General features: G+C 45.6%; 1 protein-coding gene across 3 annotated transcripts in view; it reads left to right on the top strand.

The window, feature by feature from the left end:
• The first annotated feature begins 4,683 nt into the window (after positions 1-4,683).
• Stpg4 (sperm-tail PG-rich repeat containing 4) overlaps positions 4,684-14,695 on the top strand; it is a 50,812-nt gene continuing 40,800 nt past the window's right edge. For 2 of the 3 annotated variants that reach the window (XM_026783110.1, XM_005354713.3), the window contains exons 1-3: positions 4,684-5,061; positions 6,718-6,777; positions 9,246-9,503. In XM_026783110.1, the coding sequence (XP_026638911.1) occupies positions 4,975-5,061; positions 6,718-6,777; positions 9,246-9,503 (405 nt within the window). In that variant the 5' untranslated portion in view covers positions 4,684-4,974. The remainder of the gene's footprint in view (positions 5,062-6,717; positions 6,778-9,245; positions 9,504-14,695) is intronic. The other variant, XM_026783109.1, reaches the window with a different exon arrangement.

Here is a 14,695-nt window from a genome sequence, read left to right as displayed (position 1 = left end):
AACCAAATCTGGGTCCTCTGCCAGAGCAGCAAGTGCTCTTAACTGCTTGAACCAGCTAACTATTCAGCCTTGCTCCTGCCTTTCACAGTCAGTAACTAGTGGGAGGACACTGATGACCTTTGTTTCTTAGTTTGTCAGTAAGCTCTAACCAGGGAAGTCTCAGCTGTGATTGCTTATCTGCCCGCACCGTGGTCTATACCAAAAGGGTCTAAGATAAGCAGCTAACTAAACTATGCTTTAGATTTTGCTTGCTTCTCCTGTTGCTTTCTCTGTAATTAAGCTCAAAATGTGGTTTGTCAAGGTTTTTCTTGTCTAAGTGCCTTTTAAATACCTAATTCCATAGCAAACCAGAACAAAGATTGAAACACTGAGTGTAGCTGGTACCTGCTTATTGTGGCCCCCAGGTTTTGGGACTGCCCCAGAGGGTGGGGCATCTTTTTACACAGTGGGGTCACTGCCTCATGCTCTAGAGGGAGGGAGGGAAGTTAGACACTGCTGACTGCTGGTCCTATTGTCAGGTGCGAGAGCTTTGTTGAAATAGGTATTCACTTGTGAGTTTTCACTGGGTGGTAGAGTTGAGCCTCTAGCAGTATTTCTGCCTGGAACATACTTTCTTAGGTGTTAAAAGGGTGTTGATACCACCGAATGATTTTCAGGTCTGTTATCTGAGTTCTAGTTAACTGACCTGTGAGCATTGTGGTTTCTAACCTTTGGAAAATGGCCAACACTCTTTGAGCATAGTGTCTGGTCTTTTGGCTAAAGTGCTCAGCCAGTGTTAGCAGGTGCTGCTGGAAAATGAGAACCTGCAATTAATGGGATTTCTCCAGGTAACAATCTGGAAGGTCAAATTAATACCAAGATACAGATAACCAAGAATAAGGTTAAAGGGAGAATACCGTGGGGGGGGGAGGGAGGGAGAGCATGCGCACGCTCACACTAGCTTGACTGAGACTTAGCCTTTGCAGCCTCAGGGTTGAAATTCAGGCAGGTGTGTGCCAACACTTCTGGTGTCCCTTTCCCCAGTGCTGGGAATCAATGCTATGGAGCTACAACCCCAGCCCACCTGTGCCTAGTTTTTAGTAGATTTGTGTTAGAGACTGCAGAAGACAGAAAAGAGGTATTCTGATTTTGTCGAAGAATATTGATGTATAGAACAGACTGTTTCTGTGATCTCGGCTGTTCAAATCTTTGGAACTACTTTGTAAGCAATCATATTTGAACCCAGGGCTATGATTTTAAACTCTCTCCAAGTCTCTACCATGCTACTAGTTTTAATTTAGCAGGATTATGATAGTTAATTCTTTAGTGCTATATGTAGTGTGTTTGCTCTCAGATTTCTTCCAGTAAAGCACTTTAAAAAAGGAATGGCAGGCGTGTCTGCCTCTCTTGCATGCAGTACCTGTGGAGGCCAGAAGATGTCAGGTGCCCTGGAGCTGAAGTTAACAGTTTCTGCACCGTGGGTGCTGGGAACCAAACGTGGGCCATCTGCAAAAGCAACAAGTGCTTTTAATAGTGAGCTGACTCTGAGGTTTGGGAAATCACTTCTGTGTCAGGATGTTTTGTTTAACCATTTATAGTAGTGGTTTTTCAATTTGACATTCTTAAATTCATTGAATGGCAGTTTTTAGTAGTTGCATTTTTAAAAGCTGCCATGGGAAGCTAGTTTAAATTTGGGTTGGTCTAACTGAAAAAAAGGAAACTGGTTTTATTGGATTTTGTGGCTTAGAATAACAACCCTACCAGAAAGACAATTATCATATGTACTCACTCATAAGTGGTTTTTAAACATAAAGAAATCCAGTCTACAATTCACAATCCCAGAGAACATAGACAACAATAAGGACCCTAAGAGAGACATACATGGATCTAATCTACATGGGAAGTAGAAAAAGATAGGAGTAAATGGGGATCATGGGAGAGGGTTGAAGGGGAGGAGAGACAGGGAGAAGAGCAAAGTGTATAGCTCAATAAAATCAACTAAAAAAAAAACCCTAAACTTTATTGTGTGTGTGTGTGTGTGTGTGTGTTGTTTGTTTTTCCAGACAGGGTTTCTCTATGTATCTTTAGAGCCTGTCCTGGAACTCACTCTGTAGACTAGGCTGACCTTAAACTCAGAGATCTGCCTGCCTCCTCCTCTGCGTCCTGAGTGCTGAGATTAAAGTGCCACCATCTCCAGCCCAGATATATTTTAAATTGTGTATATGTCTTAGGTTTTTTAAAGTTACTTTCAAAACATTCTGAGGTATTTGGCTTAACTTGGAGTCAAACTTTGTTAACCTTCAGAGTTGAAGATTATCTTTGGGAAGTAATGTATTTTCCTAAGAAATTTTAGGTAAACAGCATTTTTGGTAGTCTGATAGCTAACAGGCATTGTTGAGCACTGAACAATGTGGTTCTGTATTAATACCTATTGTTAACCAGGAAAGAACTCATGGTCCTATATACAATGGCAGTTGGTTTGTTTCCCCTTTTCAGACTCCTGTTCCTCCACCTCCACCTTGAAGTTCTCAGTCTCCTGTCTCTGCCTCCCAGGCACTCCCCATACCCTGGCTATGTGGTGCTGGAGGTAACTGCAGGGCTGGTGCGTGCTACCAAGTACTCTCCAAGTGAAGTTCCGGGCCCCGGCGATTTTTTTCTTAGCTAGGTTGTTTTATGGTGAAAGTCCTTGAAATCATTGACCCGTGGTGTTTCTATTTTTGAGGCAAACTGCTCTTTTCATCTGAGTGTTCTCTTCACCTAAACACCTCGTGTGTGTTTCTAGACTTCTCTGTACCTCATATTCTTTAGTCTCTAGGGTCTCAGTCCCTAGTCTACTGAGCCAGTTTTACAGGCTCAGCCGAAATAAGAAAGTGAAATGAACACGGGGTGGACTTGATTAACCTGTTACATTTGAGAACTTACATTTATTTCCATCTTAACCATGTAATTTCCATTCATTTTAAACTTGGTTTCTGGTTCTTTTAAAGAATAGTAAATTGAGAGGCCAAGTGTGGTGCAAATGTCTGTAACCTTGGCACTTGGAGAAGTGGAGGCCTGGGCTGCAGGAGACTGACAAGAATCCAGCCTTTGGGAGAAATTAAATAAACTAGTTTCTCCAGGTTGCCAGTAGAGTTGCTGAGGAGCTGGGGCCGGCCTGCTGTGCAACAGGTAAACTGCTCCGGCCACAGGAGCCTGTGAGCTAGATCCTAGAACCCACACGTCAATGGAAGGAGAGACTGGATGTCACAAAGTGTCTCCACACGTGCTGTGGACACAATGTCACACGCGTGCACACACAGAAAAGCAAATCTTAACACAAGCCAAGTTTTTCTTAGTTCCTGTCCTTGGATTGAAATCAATTTTCATGTTTCAGGAACATCATTTTTTAAAAAATTTCTTTGATGGGTGTTTTTCCTCCATGTATGTGTACTATGTGTAACCTGGTGCTCCGGGAGACCATTTCCCCTAGAACTGGAGCTACAAACAGAAGTGAGCCTCCTTGTGGGTGCTGGGAACTGAACCCAGTTTCTCTGAAAGAGCAGCCGGTGCTCTTAACCAGAGTCGTCTCTCCAGCCATGAACATCAAGTTTTGAAAGGACCCACTGGCCGGGCGGTGGTGGCGCACGCCTTTAATCCCAGCACTCGGGAGGCAGAGGCAGGCGGATCTCTGTGAGTTCGAGACCAGCCTGGTCTACAGAGCTAGTTCCAGGACAGGCTCCAAAACCACAGAGAAACCCTGTCTCAAAAAACCAAAAAAAAAAAAAGGACCCACTGTTAAGTTGGTACTGAGATATAACTACTCTTATACTTAGGATCCTCTTGTATTCCGATTCTGTTCTTATGTGTGTGCGTGTGTAGCCAGCATTTAAGTAGAGGTCCCAGGACAACTTTTGGGATAGTTCTCTGCCCATCATGTGGTTTCGGGGATAGGAAACTCAGATCAGCAGGCTTGGCAGCCTCAAGTACATTTCTCCCCCCTCAGCGCTCTTCTGGCCCTGGGAATATTACTTTAGATCAGCCTATGTGTATGAGTGTTTTGTCTGCATGTATGTGTGTGTACCACGTGTGTGCTTGGTTCCTGCAGGGTTCAGAGGGAACGGGAGTCACCAGGATGGTTGTGAGCTAGCATGAGTGTTGGGAACCCATCTTGGGTTCTCTGGAAAAGCAGCTAAGTTGTCTTAGCTGTGGAGCCTTTTCTCCAAGCCTACACTGAAATGGTTTTTAGGAAACAATGGAATCCCCTCGCTCCTGAAAGTTGGTGATGGGAAACAGAAACCTCGAGCTGTTGAGGGATTTGCATTCTTTGCAGTCAGAGTGGCCGTGTCCTCGGTCTCCAGATGGAACTAATCAACACCTGCTTGGCAGCATTGCGAGGGTTACCTGAAATGTAACAGATGTGGTGAAGTCCTTGGAACACAGTAGGTCCTCCATAAAAGGAATTAAAGTTGGAAAGTCGTTTTAAAAACTAATCTTTCTGAGAAACCCTGTCTCGAAAAATTAAAATCTTTCTAGGTTAAGAAGCTACAGCCAAGAGAGGCCCCGAGAGCAAAAGGCTTAAGAAAGAGAAGGGTGACCTGCTCTCACAGCTGGTGTTCAGGATGGCCCCACCCACCCCGGAAGTGGATGTTAAGGAAGAACGCTCATCTCAAAACTAAATGCGCCTACCAGTTTCCCTTTCTAGGATGTGGGATTAGGGTAATTTGTGAGGGAATGGTAGAAACTGTGGGCACCATCAGGTACGGGTAAGCCGGCCTATACACACATACCCACGAGTCAGAGCAACTTCGTAGTCCCCGACACTTTATGACACACAAGTGACTGTCTCTAAGATGCCCACTGAGCCAGCCCAGTGCATCACTTCCCTGTCCCCAACAGTGGAGGTGGACCTGCAGGACTCTGCACTGGTCTTTCACACGCGCAGACTCAGAATCGGCGGGTAGCAGGGGCTCCTAGCAACCGGCTGCCAGCCCGGGCCTGGGGAGAGAGGAGGTCGCAATGGACGAGCCAGCCACCGCTGCCATCAACCCCTCCGGAGTACCAAGAGAAGACCTGGGACGCGGAGAGCCACTTCTCGCGGCCTCGGTAGGATAGTCTGCCCGTTGCGGACCCCACAGCCTGGTCTCACCTCACCCGGGGCCTTTTCCGCATCCCAGCTCCCAGGCCTGTTCGCTGCTTAGTTCTTACCCGGCCCGCACCTGATTTTCTTCGTTTTATTTGATTGTGATTTGATTTTTTTCCCTGCCGCCTCCCTTACCTTCTTCCTCCATCTTCCCCACCTCCCTTTTTATTTATTTATTTATTTTCCCCACAACCAGTTGCTTCAGTAGAGCAATTAGATTTCCTGCCCTTTTTCATCTGTTAAAGGATGAACTCTTTGGCAGTTCTACCATATACCAGACGTGGTCCACGCTGCCTCCTACCTGAATACTTTAAAAAGTAAATTTGGGTGAGGGTGTTTAGCATATCATTTATTTTCTCCTTTAAAGTGAACTTAAAATGATCCATGGTGGGATTATAGATCACTTGCCTGAGCCAGAGGGACAGCTCCTTTCTCCTGGACTGGTCCTGTTTCCACACCTCGCCACACCATCTCATTTCTCAGCTTTGGAGGAAGATGGGAGAAACCTGTTTAGACCAGCCTGAGAGCATTCTCTGACCGCAAAACGAGCAACTGAAAACCAGCAGGGATTTAATAAAAGAGCATGCTGGGTGGGAAGAGGTTGACTCAGATGTATATAGCGTGGCATATCAACTGTGGGGATTCAGATGTACAGCATGGTATATGACACTTTGGAAATCCTCTTGTCCTTTAGAGAAACGCACGTTTCATACCAGCACTATAGAACTTGGGAAGCTGTTTCAATTAGAAGAACGTGAATTCCATCCATCATGTTTACCAGTTGTTCATTTTGGTCCATTCTTGCATGAGATAACCCTTACTTCATAGCGAATATTATAAACCGAAAGTAAAGTTTGATGTTTCAGTGATTTGTAATAGCACAAAAAGAAAAAACTAAAGAGCTGGGTTCTGGACACAGTGGGGCTGAATTTAGCAAATGTGGACTCTTCATAAGTCCGTATAGAGTGCTTGCTGTGGAAACCACCGAGGCAGATGAGGTGTTAAAAATAAAACCAACCATTTCTCAAGCAGTGATTTGGTAAGTGTGGTTGTGGGTGTGTGTCTTTCTCTCCTGTCCCTACCCCATCTCGAGACAGGGTCTCACTATGTAGCCCCCTGGCTGGCCTCCAGGCCACTATGCTGACCAGGCTGGCCTAGAACTTATAGGGATCCACCTGCCTCTGTCTCACTGATTAAAGGTGTGCACCACTACCCCTCCACATCCAGCTAGTGCGTATTTTTATATTTCTGTGAGAAAGCACAATCCATGAAGATTGGTTGAACGGCCTTCCCGTGTGCCCTTTAGCCACTGGGCAAAGGAACGGTGGCATAATATCAATTTTTTTAAAAATATCTATTGTTCTTAGAACATCTCCATGAGATAGGGATGCTCATTTTAATTTCACCAAAGGGATTTTAGATACTTAGAATCACTTAATAGCTTAACACTTAAGGAAATAGTATGGATGAAATGTATCATCGTGTAGCTCTGATTTTCATTGTATCTAATTAGCTTGCTAGAGGTAATTTAGTTTCTTCAAGTAAATACTTTATCTGTCATATGTAATGTCAAGAGGTCACCTTCTAGAGAAATAAGCAGATTTTGTGTTTGCTCATAGAAACAGATCCGGAAGAGTCCATCTCTTGCTAGAGAAGGATGGTGGAGGGTAACATTAACGGTGTGTATATTTCCACTCCTTCCTGTTTAAACTCTTTCTGCTTTCGTTAAGGTTTTACTTGGTCTTCCTTTTTAAGTCAGCAGTGCCCAACTGTGAGAACACCGTCTGTCCAGACCTACACAGCTTACCTTTCCTACTTGTAATTTTAGGATTAGCAAATTATGAGAAATTAGCTTTAAGTGTTGGACCAAGTGAGAGTTTAGAAGTCAGGGTTCCTGGTCCTTTACTGGGTCTCCATGTAAGGCCAACCATGATCTTATGGTCTCTGCACATCCAGTGTGAGGGATTTGGCTTCCGATTGTATCGCTTATGACAGAGAAGCCAGTTTGTTAACATTGTGTTCTTAGTTAGGGTTCCCATTACTATGATGAAACACCAGGGCCAAAACTACTTGGGAAAGAAGGGGTTAATTGGTTAATTCGACTTACGCTTCTAGGTAACCTTCCTCATGGAAGTAAGTCAAGGCAAGAATTCAAACAGGGCAGGAACTTGGAGCAGGAGCTGATGCAGAAGCCATGAAGGGATGCTGCTTACTGGCTTGCTCCTCATGTCTTGCTTAGCCTGCTTTCTTATAGAACCCAGGACCACCAGCCCAGGGATGGCACCACCGATAATGGGCTGGGTCTTCCCCCATCAATCACTAGTTAAGAAAATGCCCTGCACACTGATCTCCAGCCCAATCTTACGGAGGCATTTTCTCGACTGAGGCACCTTCCTTTCTAGCTTGTGTCAAGCTGATTGAAGACTAGCCAGCACAGGTGCTCGGGGTGTAAAGGGCATAAAAACAAGCTGGTAGCGTATGAAAGAATGGCCAGTTCAGCTTTCTCAAGGGGCAGTTTCTGTATTGAGGGTGTTTTCTATCAAAACGCTTCAACAATAGAGGTAAATTCCAACTGAATTAATTTTAAGAGAAGAATTGGGATGAGCTGGAAAGATAGCCATAGAGAGCAGGAACTGAAACTTCAGATCCAGCCACTCAGCCACACTGTGGTCATGGTTGGAAGTACCAAATCTCTTCTTGGCCTATAGACCCTGTCCTGTGCGAGTTCACCCTCATCCAGAGGCTGGTGGTAAATTTTGCCTTACTCTCAAAAAGCCAAAAGAAATCATACCAAAATCTTAAAAAAAAAAAAAAAGTAGTTAAAAGGGGCTAGAGAGAAGGCTTAGTGGCTAAGAATACTGACCGCTCTTCCAGAGGACCTGACTTACTTCCCAGCAACCACATGGCAGTTCATGACTATCTATAACTCCAGTTCCAAGGGATCTGACACCCTCACACAACCATACATGCAGGCAAGACACCAATGTACATAAAATAAAAATAACTAAATCTAAAAAAAAAAAGGCATACCTACTTTTAGGGGAGCCTTTAACTATCTAAGAATCTGCTTGGTACTCACTGGCCTGCAACCTATGGCCAAAGAATGAAAACTATATCCTTGCCACTCTTCAGCTAATGAACTTTGGGCCAGTGAGAAGGTTCCATCCCCAGTCCCCATGCGGTGAAAGGACTTTTGTCCCCTGACCGCTACATGTACACTGTGGTACATGCCAGCCCTAACTCCACATACACAAAATAAATATCTAAAAGGAGATTATTTTTTTCTTAGATAGGATCTCATTCTATAGCCTTGACTGGTCTGGAATTCATTATGTAGACCAGGCTGGCCTTGAACTTGCAGAGTTCTGAGATTAAAAAGTCATCTGTAATGAAGTTTAAAGGTAGCTTTTAGCTGTTACCCTTGTACAGCGTTCAGCAGTTGCTTCAGAAAGGAAACAAACACAAATTTTATGAAATATTTTTCTATCAAGACTGTTTGGGGATGGGGTGAGGCTGGAGACCTGTTAAGAGCATAGGCTGCTCTTCCAGAGGACCCGGGTTCAATTCCCAACACCCACATGGCAGCTCACCATTAACTCCAGTTTCAGGGATTTAACACCCCATGCTGGCTTCTGTATGCACTGCACAAATGTGGCAAAATACCCTTATGCATAAAATAAAATTAAATCTTAAAAAAAATGTCTGTTAGGGGCTGGAGAGATGGCCCAGCAGTTAAGATCACTTGCTGCTTTTGAAGAGGATCTGGATCCAGTTCCCAGCATCTTCACGTAGCTCTCCATTGTCTATAACTTCAGTTCTAGGGGATCCAACATCCTCTTCTAACTCCTGTGGGCACCAGACATCCATGTGAGTAAAATGCCAATCCACACCTTCCATCTAGCACTGGGGAGGCAGAGGCAGGCAGACTTCTGTGAATTCAAGGCCAGCCAGGACTACATAATGAGATCCTGTCTCAAAAATGAAATTAAAACAAAACACTGATTCACATAAATAAACTCAGAATATTTGTTCAAATTGATAAAAAATTTTTCTTAAATTTAGAGCCAAAAACAGCCATGTAGCCGGTGCTTTCGGGGATGTCAGAGTCTTATGCAGTGGTCTTACAACCGATGTCCATTTCCCACAGAATACTCCAATACCTGGCACTTATCACATAAAGACTTTCATTGAAGAGTCCCTATTAAATCCAGTGAAAGCAACCTACAACTTTAAAAACGAAGGGAGGAAAAGGATACCGCTTGTGCAGAGAAACGATCCAGTCCCCACCGACCTCCCGCAGTACAAGCCTCCCGACTTCCTGGAGCTGTTGAAGAAGCAGATGGCCTCCTATTCGTTCAAAGACCAGCCTCGGCCAAACCCCACCACACTAGTTGACAAAGACGAGGTAAGGCGCTACTATCAGATAGTATTCTGTGAGACAAGGTGCCAAGGGTACACTGGGAGAAAGGTGCTTTAGACGCAGAGTATAAACCCCATCTTCAAGGATAACCCTGGGATAGCTCATTCCCTACAGAAATCGAACAAGGCAGAAGATGGCTCAGCGGTCTGAACACTTGCTGTACTTCCAGAGGACCTGAATTCGGTTCCCTGAGCCCATGTCAAGCAGCTCACAGCAGTCCATAACTCCAGCTCCAGGGAATCCAGTGCCTCGGGCCTCCTTGGGCATCTGCAGTCACATCTGCATACCCACGTGCACACACGCACACACATGCCTTAAAAAATAAAACCAAACAAATGTAGAGATGGAACAAGGGCTTTGGGACTTGCAAATGTGTCCAGAGAGATCTTTCCTGTGACGTCTTAACCCAGGAGAAGGCTCAGAGGCACATGGGGGCAGGTCCCCTCACTTGGGGGACCTCTGGATCTGGCCGTGTGCCACACACTGGTCCCTGGAAGTTGTAGATATACTGGCTCCTCCTAAAGACTGCCTCTAGCTGACCAGCCTTCTTAGTGCCTAAGTGAAGCTTTTAAACTCTCTTCCCCTCTCTCAGCTGGGGTGGAACTCAGGGGCGGAGCCCACGTTCCACTCTCTCAAAACCCTGGAATAGCTTGACCCTTAGCACGAAAACCAGACAGAATCAGTGCCACTGTCAGCCCCACCAGTTCACTGACGGCCCTGATAATGGAGCAATACTGTGCCTAGGGACTAAGCTGAGCCGAGAGAAAGTGCTTCTGGTCTAGAATACTCCAGTAAGGAGACAAGACACAGCATGTCAGGAGTGCAGTGGGGAGAGCTCAGTGCAGGCTGGATGGAAAACTGTCCAGTTAAGCAGGGTTTAGCGACCCTTGATTGATACACATTTTCTTCTATGTGACTTTTTGTTGTTGTTATTGTTTTGGGACTAGGTTTCCCTGTGTAGCCCTGGCTGTCCTGGAACTCACTCTGTGGACCAGAGTGGCCTTGAACTCGTAGAGATTTGCCTGCCTCTGCCTCCCAAGTGCTGGGATTAAAGGTGTGTGTCACCACCACCCGACATGACTCTTATTTTTGAAAAGAATATTTATGATGTGTGTCTGTGTGCGGGGATGAGAGGTGTGTAGAGCTCCCTGGAGCTACAGGCGGGTGTGAGCTGACTGGCATGGGGGCTGGGAACTGAGCTCAGGTCCTCTTCAAGTGCCCTTAACGACTGAGCTGTCTTGTCAACCCCCTCTTGTGAGTCAATGCTTACTACAGGCGTCCTCAGACTCCCTTAGCTAAGAGCCCTGAAGAAGGTTGAAGAGATGTTGTTTCCGTTTCGCCTGCAAGAAAATAGCAGTAAAGAAGAACTGAGTAACTCATCCAGGACACACAGTAAAATAGAAAAGGGAGCTCCCCCTTCTTTTTTTGGAAACAGGGTTTCTCTGTATAACCCTGTCCTGAAATTAGCTCTGTAGACCAGGCTAACCTCAAACTCAAAGATCCATCTGCCTCTACCTCTTGGGTGCCAGAACTAAAGGTGTATGCCTCCAGGCCCTGTTCAAGGCAGCACTTTTAACTGAGGGTTTTGACCATAAATGCAGCCCTCTTTCCCATCTACTGTGGACTCTACCCACAATGATGGCAGGCAGGGTTTAGATAGCTGGAACCCAAAGGATGCACTTCCAGGCCCTTGCATGGCCTTTTTTGAAGGGATGTGTACTAAATGGGTCTCTTCAAGGAGCTTTGACTCTTTGTCCATTTTCAGTTCTCTATGTCTTAATGAAGAGAAGTTACCATTGGTCCTCAAGGTACATGGCCTCTGGCTGAGCACAAGAGGCTGGAGCTGGGTACAGTGGTATATGTCTGTAATTCCAGACTGAGATTGAGGAGGATTGATAGCTTGGGCTAGATACTCTGTCTTCATCCAGGTGCTGATACTAGGCAGAGGAGGCTGATCTCTGTTTGAGGTCAGCCTGGTCTACATAGAGAGATCCTGTCTCAAAACAGAACAAAACAAACAAAAACTCCCTTGTCTTCAAAAGCAAAACTAAACAAGAAAAAGTTGTGATTGCCAAGTGAACTCCAAACTTTCCCTCAGAAATGGACACACGCACAATGGAGTTGTTGCTAATGCTTCACCCGTCCAAGTGGCTAACAGAATAGACTGGAAGGTTTCTTGGGTAAACCTGACTCTGTCTGCTTCAGTGAACAAATACAAACCCTGGGTTATTCTTGGCTTTACAGCTTGTTATCAGGTATCCGCGCTACGGGCCAGCCAAAGGCTTACCGTGGAAATATCACACAGAAGGTTGTGCCGGGCACAACTAGAAGCCTTAATTAAAAGACCCACAGGTTTAGCTTACCCAGAGGGCTGGACAAGCATTCCGCAAGCACAGTCTTCCTGATTCTTTATTGTCTTTTCTTCTCCCCTCCCCGTGGCCCACAAAGGATTAAGTTCCAGGAGCTGGGAGTTGAGTGTTTTCCTATGTGAAGGTATCTGAGAATTTGTTCAGAAGGCAGACTGTCAGAAGAAGTGCTGTCTGCTCACCTGTACAACTCAAATTTGGATGTTTCAGTAGCCGACCTCGATGGAATAACTTGGATCAGGGCAGGCACAGTATATATACACCCATGCCATTTGTTAAAATAGTAGGGCATTCTCAGTTTTAATAGCGTATCGTTCATCCATATTGGTGGTTTTTTTGTTCTCATTTTTGGTATTCTGAGACATAAAAGTGTGGTTTCTATTTCCCCAGCCTGCCTTCAGCTAGCCACATTATTTCTGGAAGAATTTGGCTTCCTTTGCTCACCGTCCATCCCTGCCACTCCCACAGAGATGACTTGCCAGCAGCCTAGCCTCTTGGTTTCTTCATCTCTCTTCTATCAGTAACTCACTTAGTTTTCTTTCTTAAGACTCATTGTTTCAATCCTCCATCGACTGCTATTTAGCAGTCCTGCCCGTGACTATTTCACCTGAACACACTGATTTTTCTTTTACATAGCTCTCCTCCCTCCCATGGTTTGACAAGCTCAAATTTCATGGTCGCAGTGCCCTCTCCCCATATCCACTATTGTCATCCCTCACTGGTCTGGCAAAGCCACACCTTGGTTAAGCCTAACTGTGTGTCTGGTAGCTGTGTTCATTTTATTAAGGAACATTTCAAATTTCTTTTTTTTTTTTTGGAGACAAGGTTTCCCTATGTAGCCTTGGCTGTCCTGAAACTCACTCTGTAGACCAGGCTGGCCTCCAACTCACAGAGACCCACCTGCCTCTGTGTCCTGAGTCCTGGGGTTAAAGGTATGTGCTGCCACTGCACGCATTCTGGTTTTCAAATGGGCAGTGGGCAGCAGCTAACGGCTCATGACAAGATGTACCACTGACTGAAAGAAAAAATGAGGCTTGGCTTCAACAAGTAATTCTTCACAAAGGCATAGACGAGAAAGAGAAATCATCGCCATTGCTAATGTGAACAGCAGTTGGTAACGTGTTTTGTAAGGCAATTTGGCAACCTAGAAATGTTTTTAATACAAGTCTTTTATTGTTCACAAAGACACCCTGGATCGTACTTATAATCCAGAATCTTCATTCTGGAGTGGGGTAACTCTGGTCTTACTCATCTGCCTGTTGCGCTGGTCCCTTTTCAGACACACAGATGCCACCCAAAACTTCCTGATGGCTTTGTTTTTAACTGTTGAGGCTTGCTGAGTCAAAGCTGCTGAATTTGAATCAAGTTCAATATCATTTCCTTCAAGGGTTAATTCATCCCTCTGGGCTTGAGAGACAGAACAAGCAATGCCCGACCTCATCTGAACCTTGCGGATGTATTTTTTCACCCCCAAAATTTCAGATTTCAACCAAAGACCCATTCTCCTAAATAACGACATCGATCGAGAAGCAAGCATACTCAGACGTCATGCTGAAACGGAAGCCCGGCGTAGCATCTTTGATCATGTTCTGAACGTGACTGCAGACGGTTCAGACAGTTACCAGTTCCCTTTTGTTACCCCACCCGGAGCCTCCTCTTTTTCTGGCCAGGGAGACTGAGCACTACACTGGTTGATGGAAGTCCCTCTGCAGGGTTCCTTGGGACCCTTCACAATGACTGTGTGTCCCTTCAGAGCAAGCGATGCTGACATTTTCTGGAATGTTGAGAGTCTGACAGCTGAATGGTTTTCATTCTCGCTGTGGATGGGGCAAAGAGCAGCCACCTAGAAACAGTTAAAATACAAGTAGCCTGAACCGTGGCGACACCAAGTTAGGTGGTCTAGGGAGCATGCTCGGTTCATGAGATCTACAGCTCACTAGACCATCGAGTAGTTATGGAACATGGCAGCACCGTCTGCATTTCATGTGAGAAGAAGACTGACAGACACCAGACGCCCATGTATCCATGAGGCAGCACACTGCTAGGCACCCTACTCCGAACAACGAGGCGCTGACATGAGCGCGCCCCGAGTTACCATTAAGTGGAGAAAGGAATATAAAACATTTACAGCCTAATCCATTTGCGGATGATGGGTGAGGTTTATCTCCCCTGTTTCACCAGCGGTGACTCCCACTGGGGACTGGGGCTAAAGGGCACAAAGAGACACCCCCTTCGTCCTTCTGAAGGGCTTGCGTTCTTTCTAGAATGTGAGTCCTGCACGTTCTCAATTGTGCTCATTTGTAAAACAAACAAACAAACAGAAACAAACCAAAACCCCGTGCTTTCCTCTGCAGTGCTCTCACTCTTCCCGTCTCTAGGTTAAAGATTCTTGATTTCACTTCCTGGCTCGGGGATATGTCTATGAAAATAACAATTAAACAAATGAAGTTGAAAATGGTCTGAAGCATCTGTCTTGATCAGTGTTTGTGTTGCCTGTGAGAAACTCAGGTACCGGACCAGGACATGAATTGGTGATGCTGCAGAAGGAGGCAGCCAGGCCAGAACCCTTTCTTGACCAAGTCGATGGAACCTGGTTAGGAAGGGGTCCCTCCACCACAAGAGCCCAAGTGGTAACAGCTTGAGTCGGATCCGGATTCCATGGCTGGGAAGAGAACTGACGCCTAAGGTTGTCCTCTGCCTCTCCATGCATGCCACTTGGTATGTGCACACCATACTCTCACACACAGACACACACACATACCCACCCACCACACACGTGTGCAATACACAGATGCACACACCACACACATG

This window comes from Microtus ochrogaster, chromosome 16 (genome assembly GCF_000317375.1).
Source record: "Microtus ochrogaster isolate Prairie Vole_2 chromosome 16, MicOch1.0, whole genome shotgun sequence".
In the NCBI taxonomy this organism is placed as follows: domain Eukaryota; kingdom Metazoa; phylum Chordata; class Mammalia; order Rodentia; family Cricetidae; genus Microtus; species Microtus ochrogaster.
The sequence above is the reverse complement of the archived record's forward strand: the minus strand, read 5'-3'. Positions and strand labels throughout refer to the sequence as shown.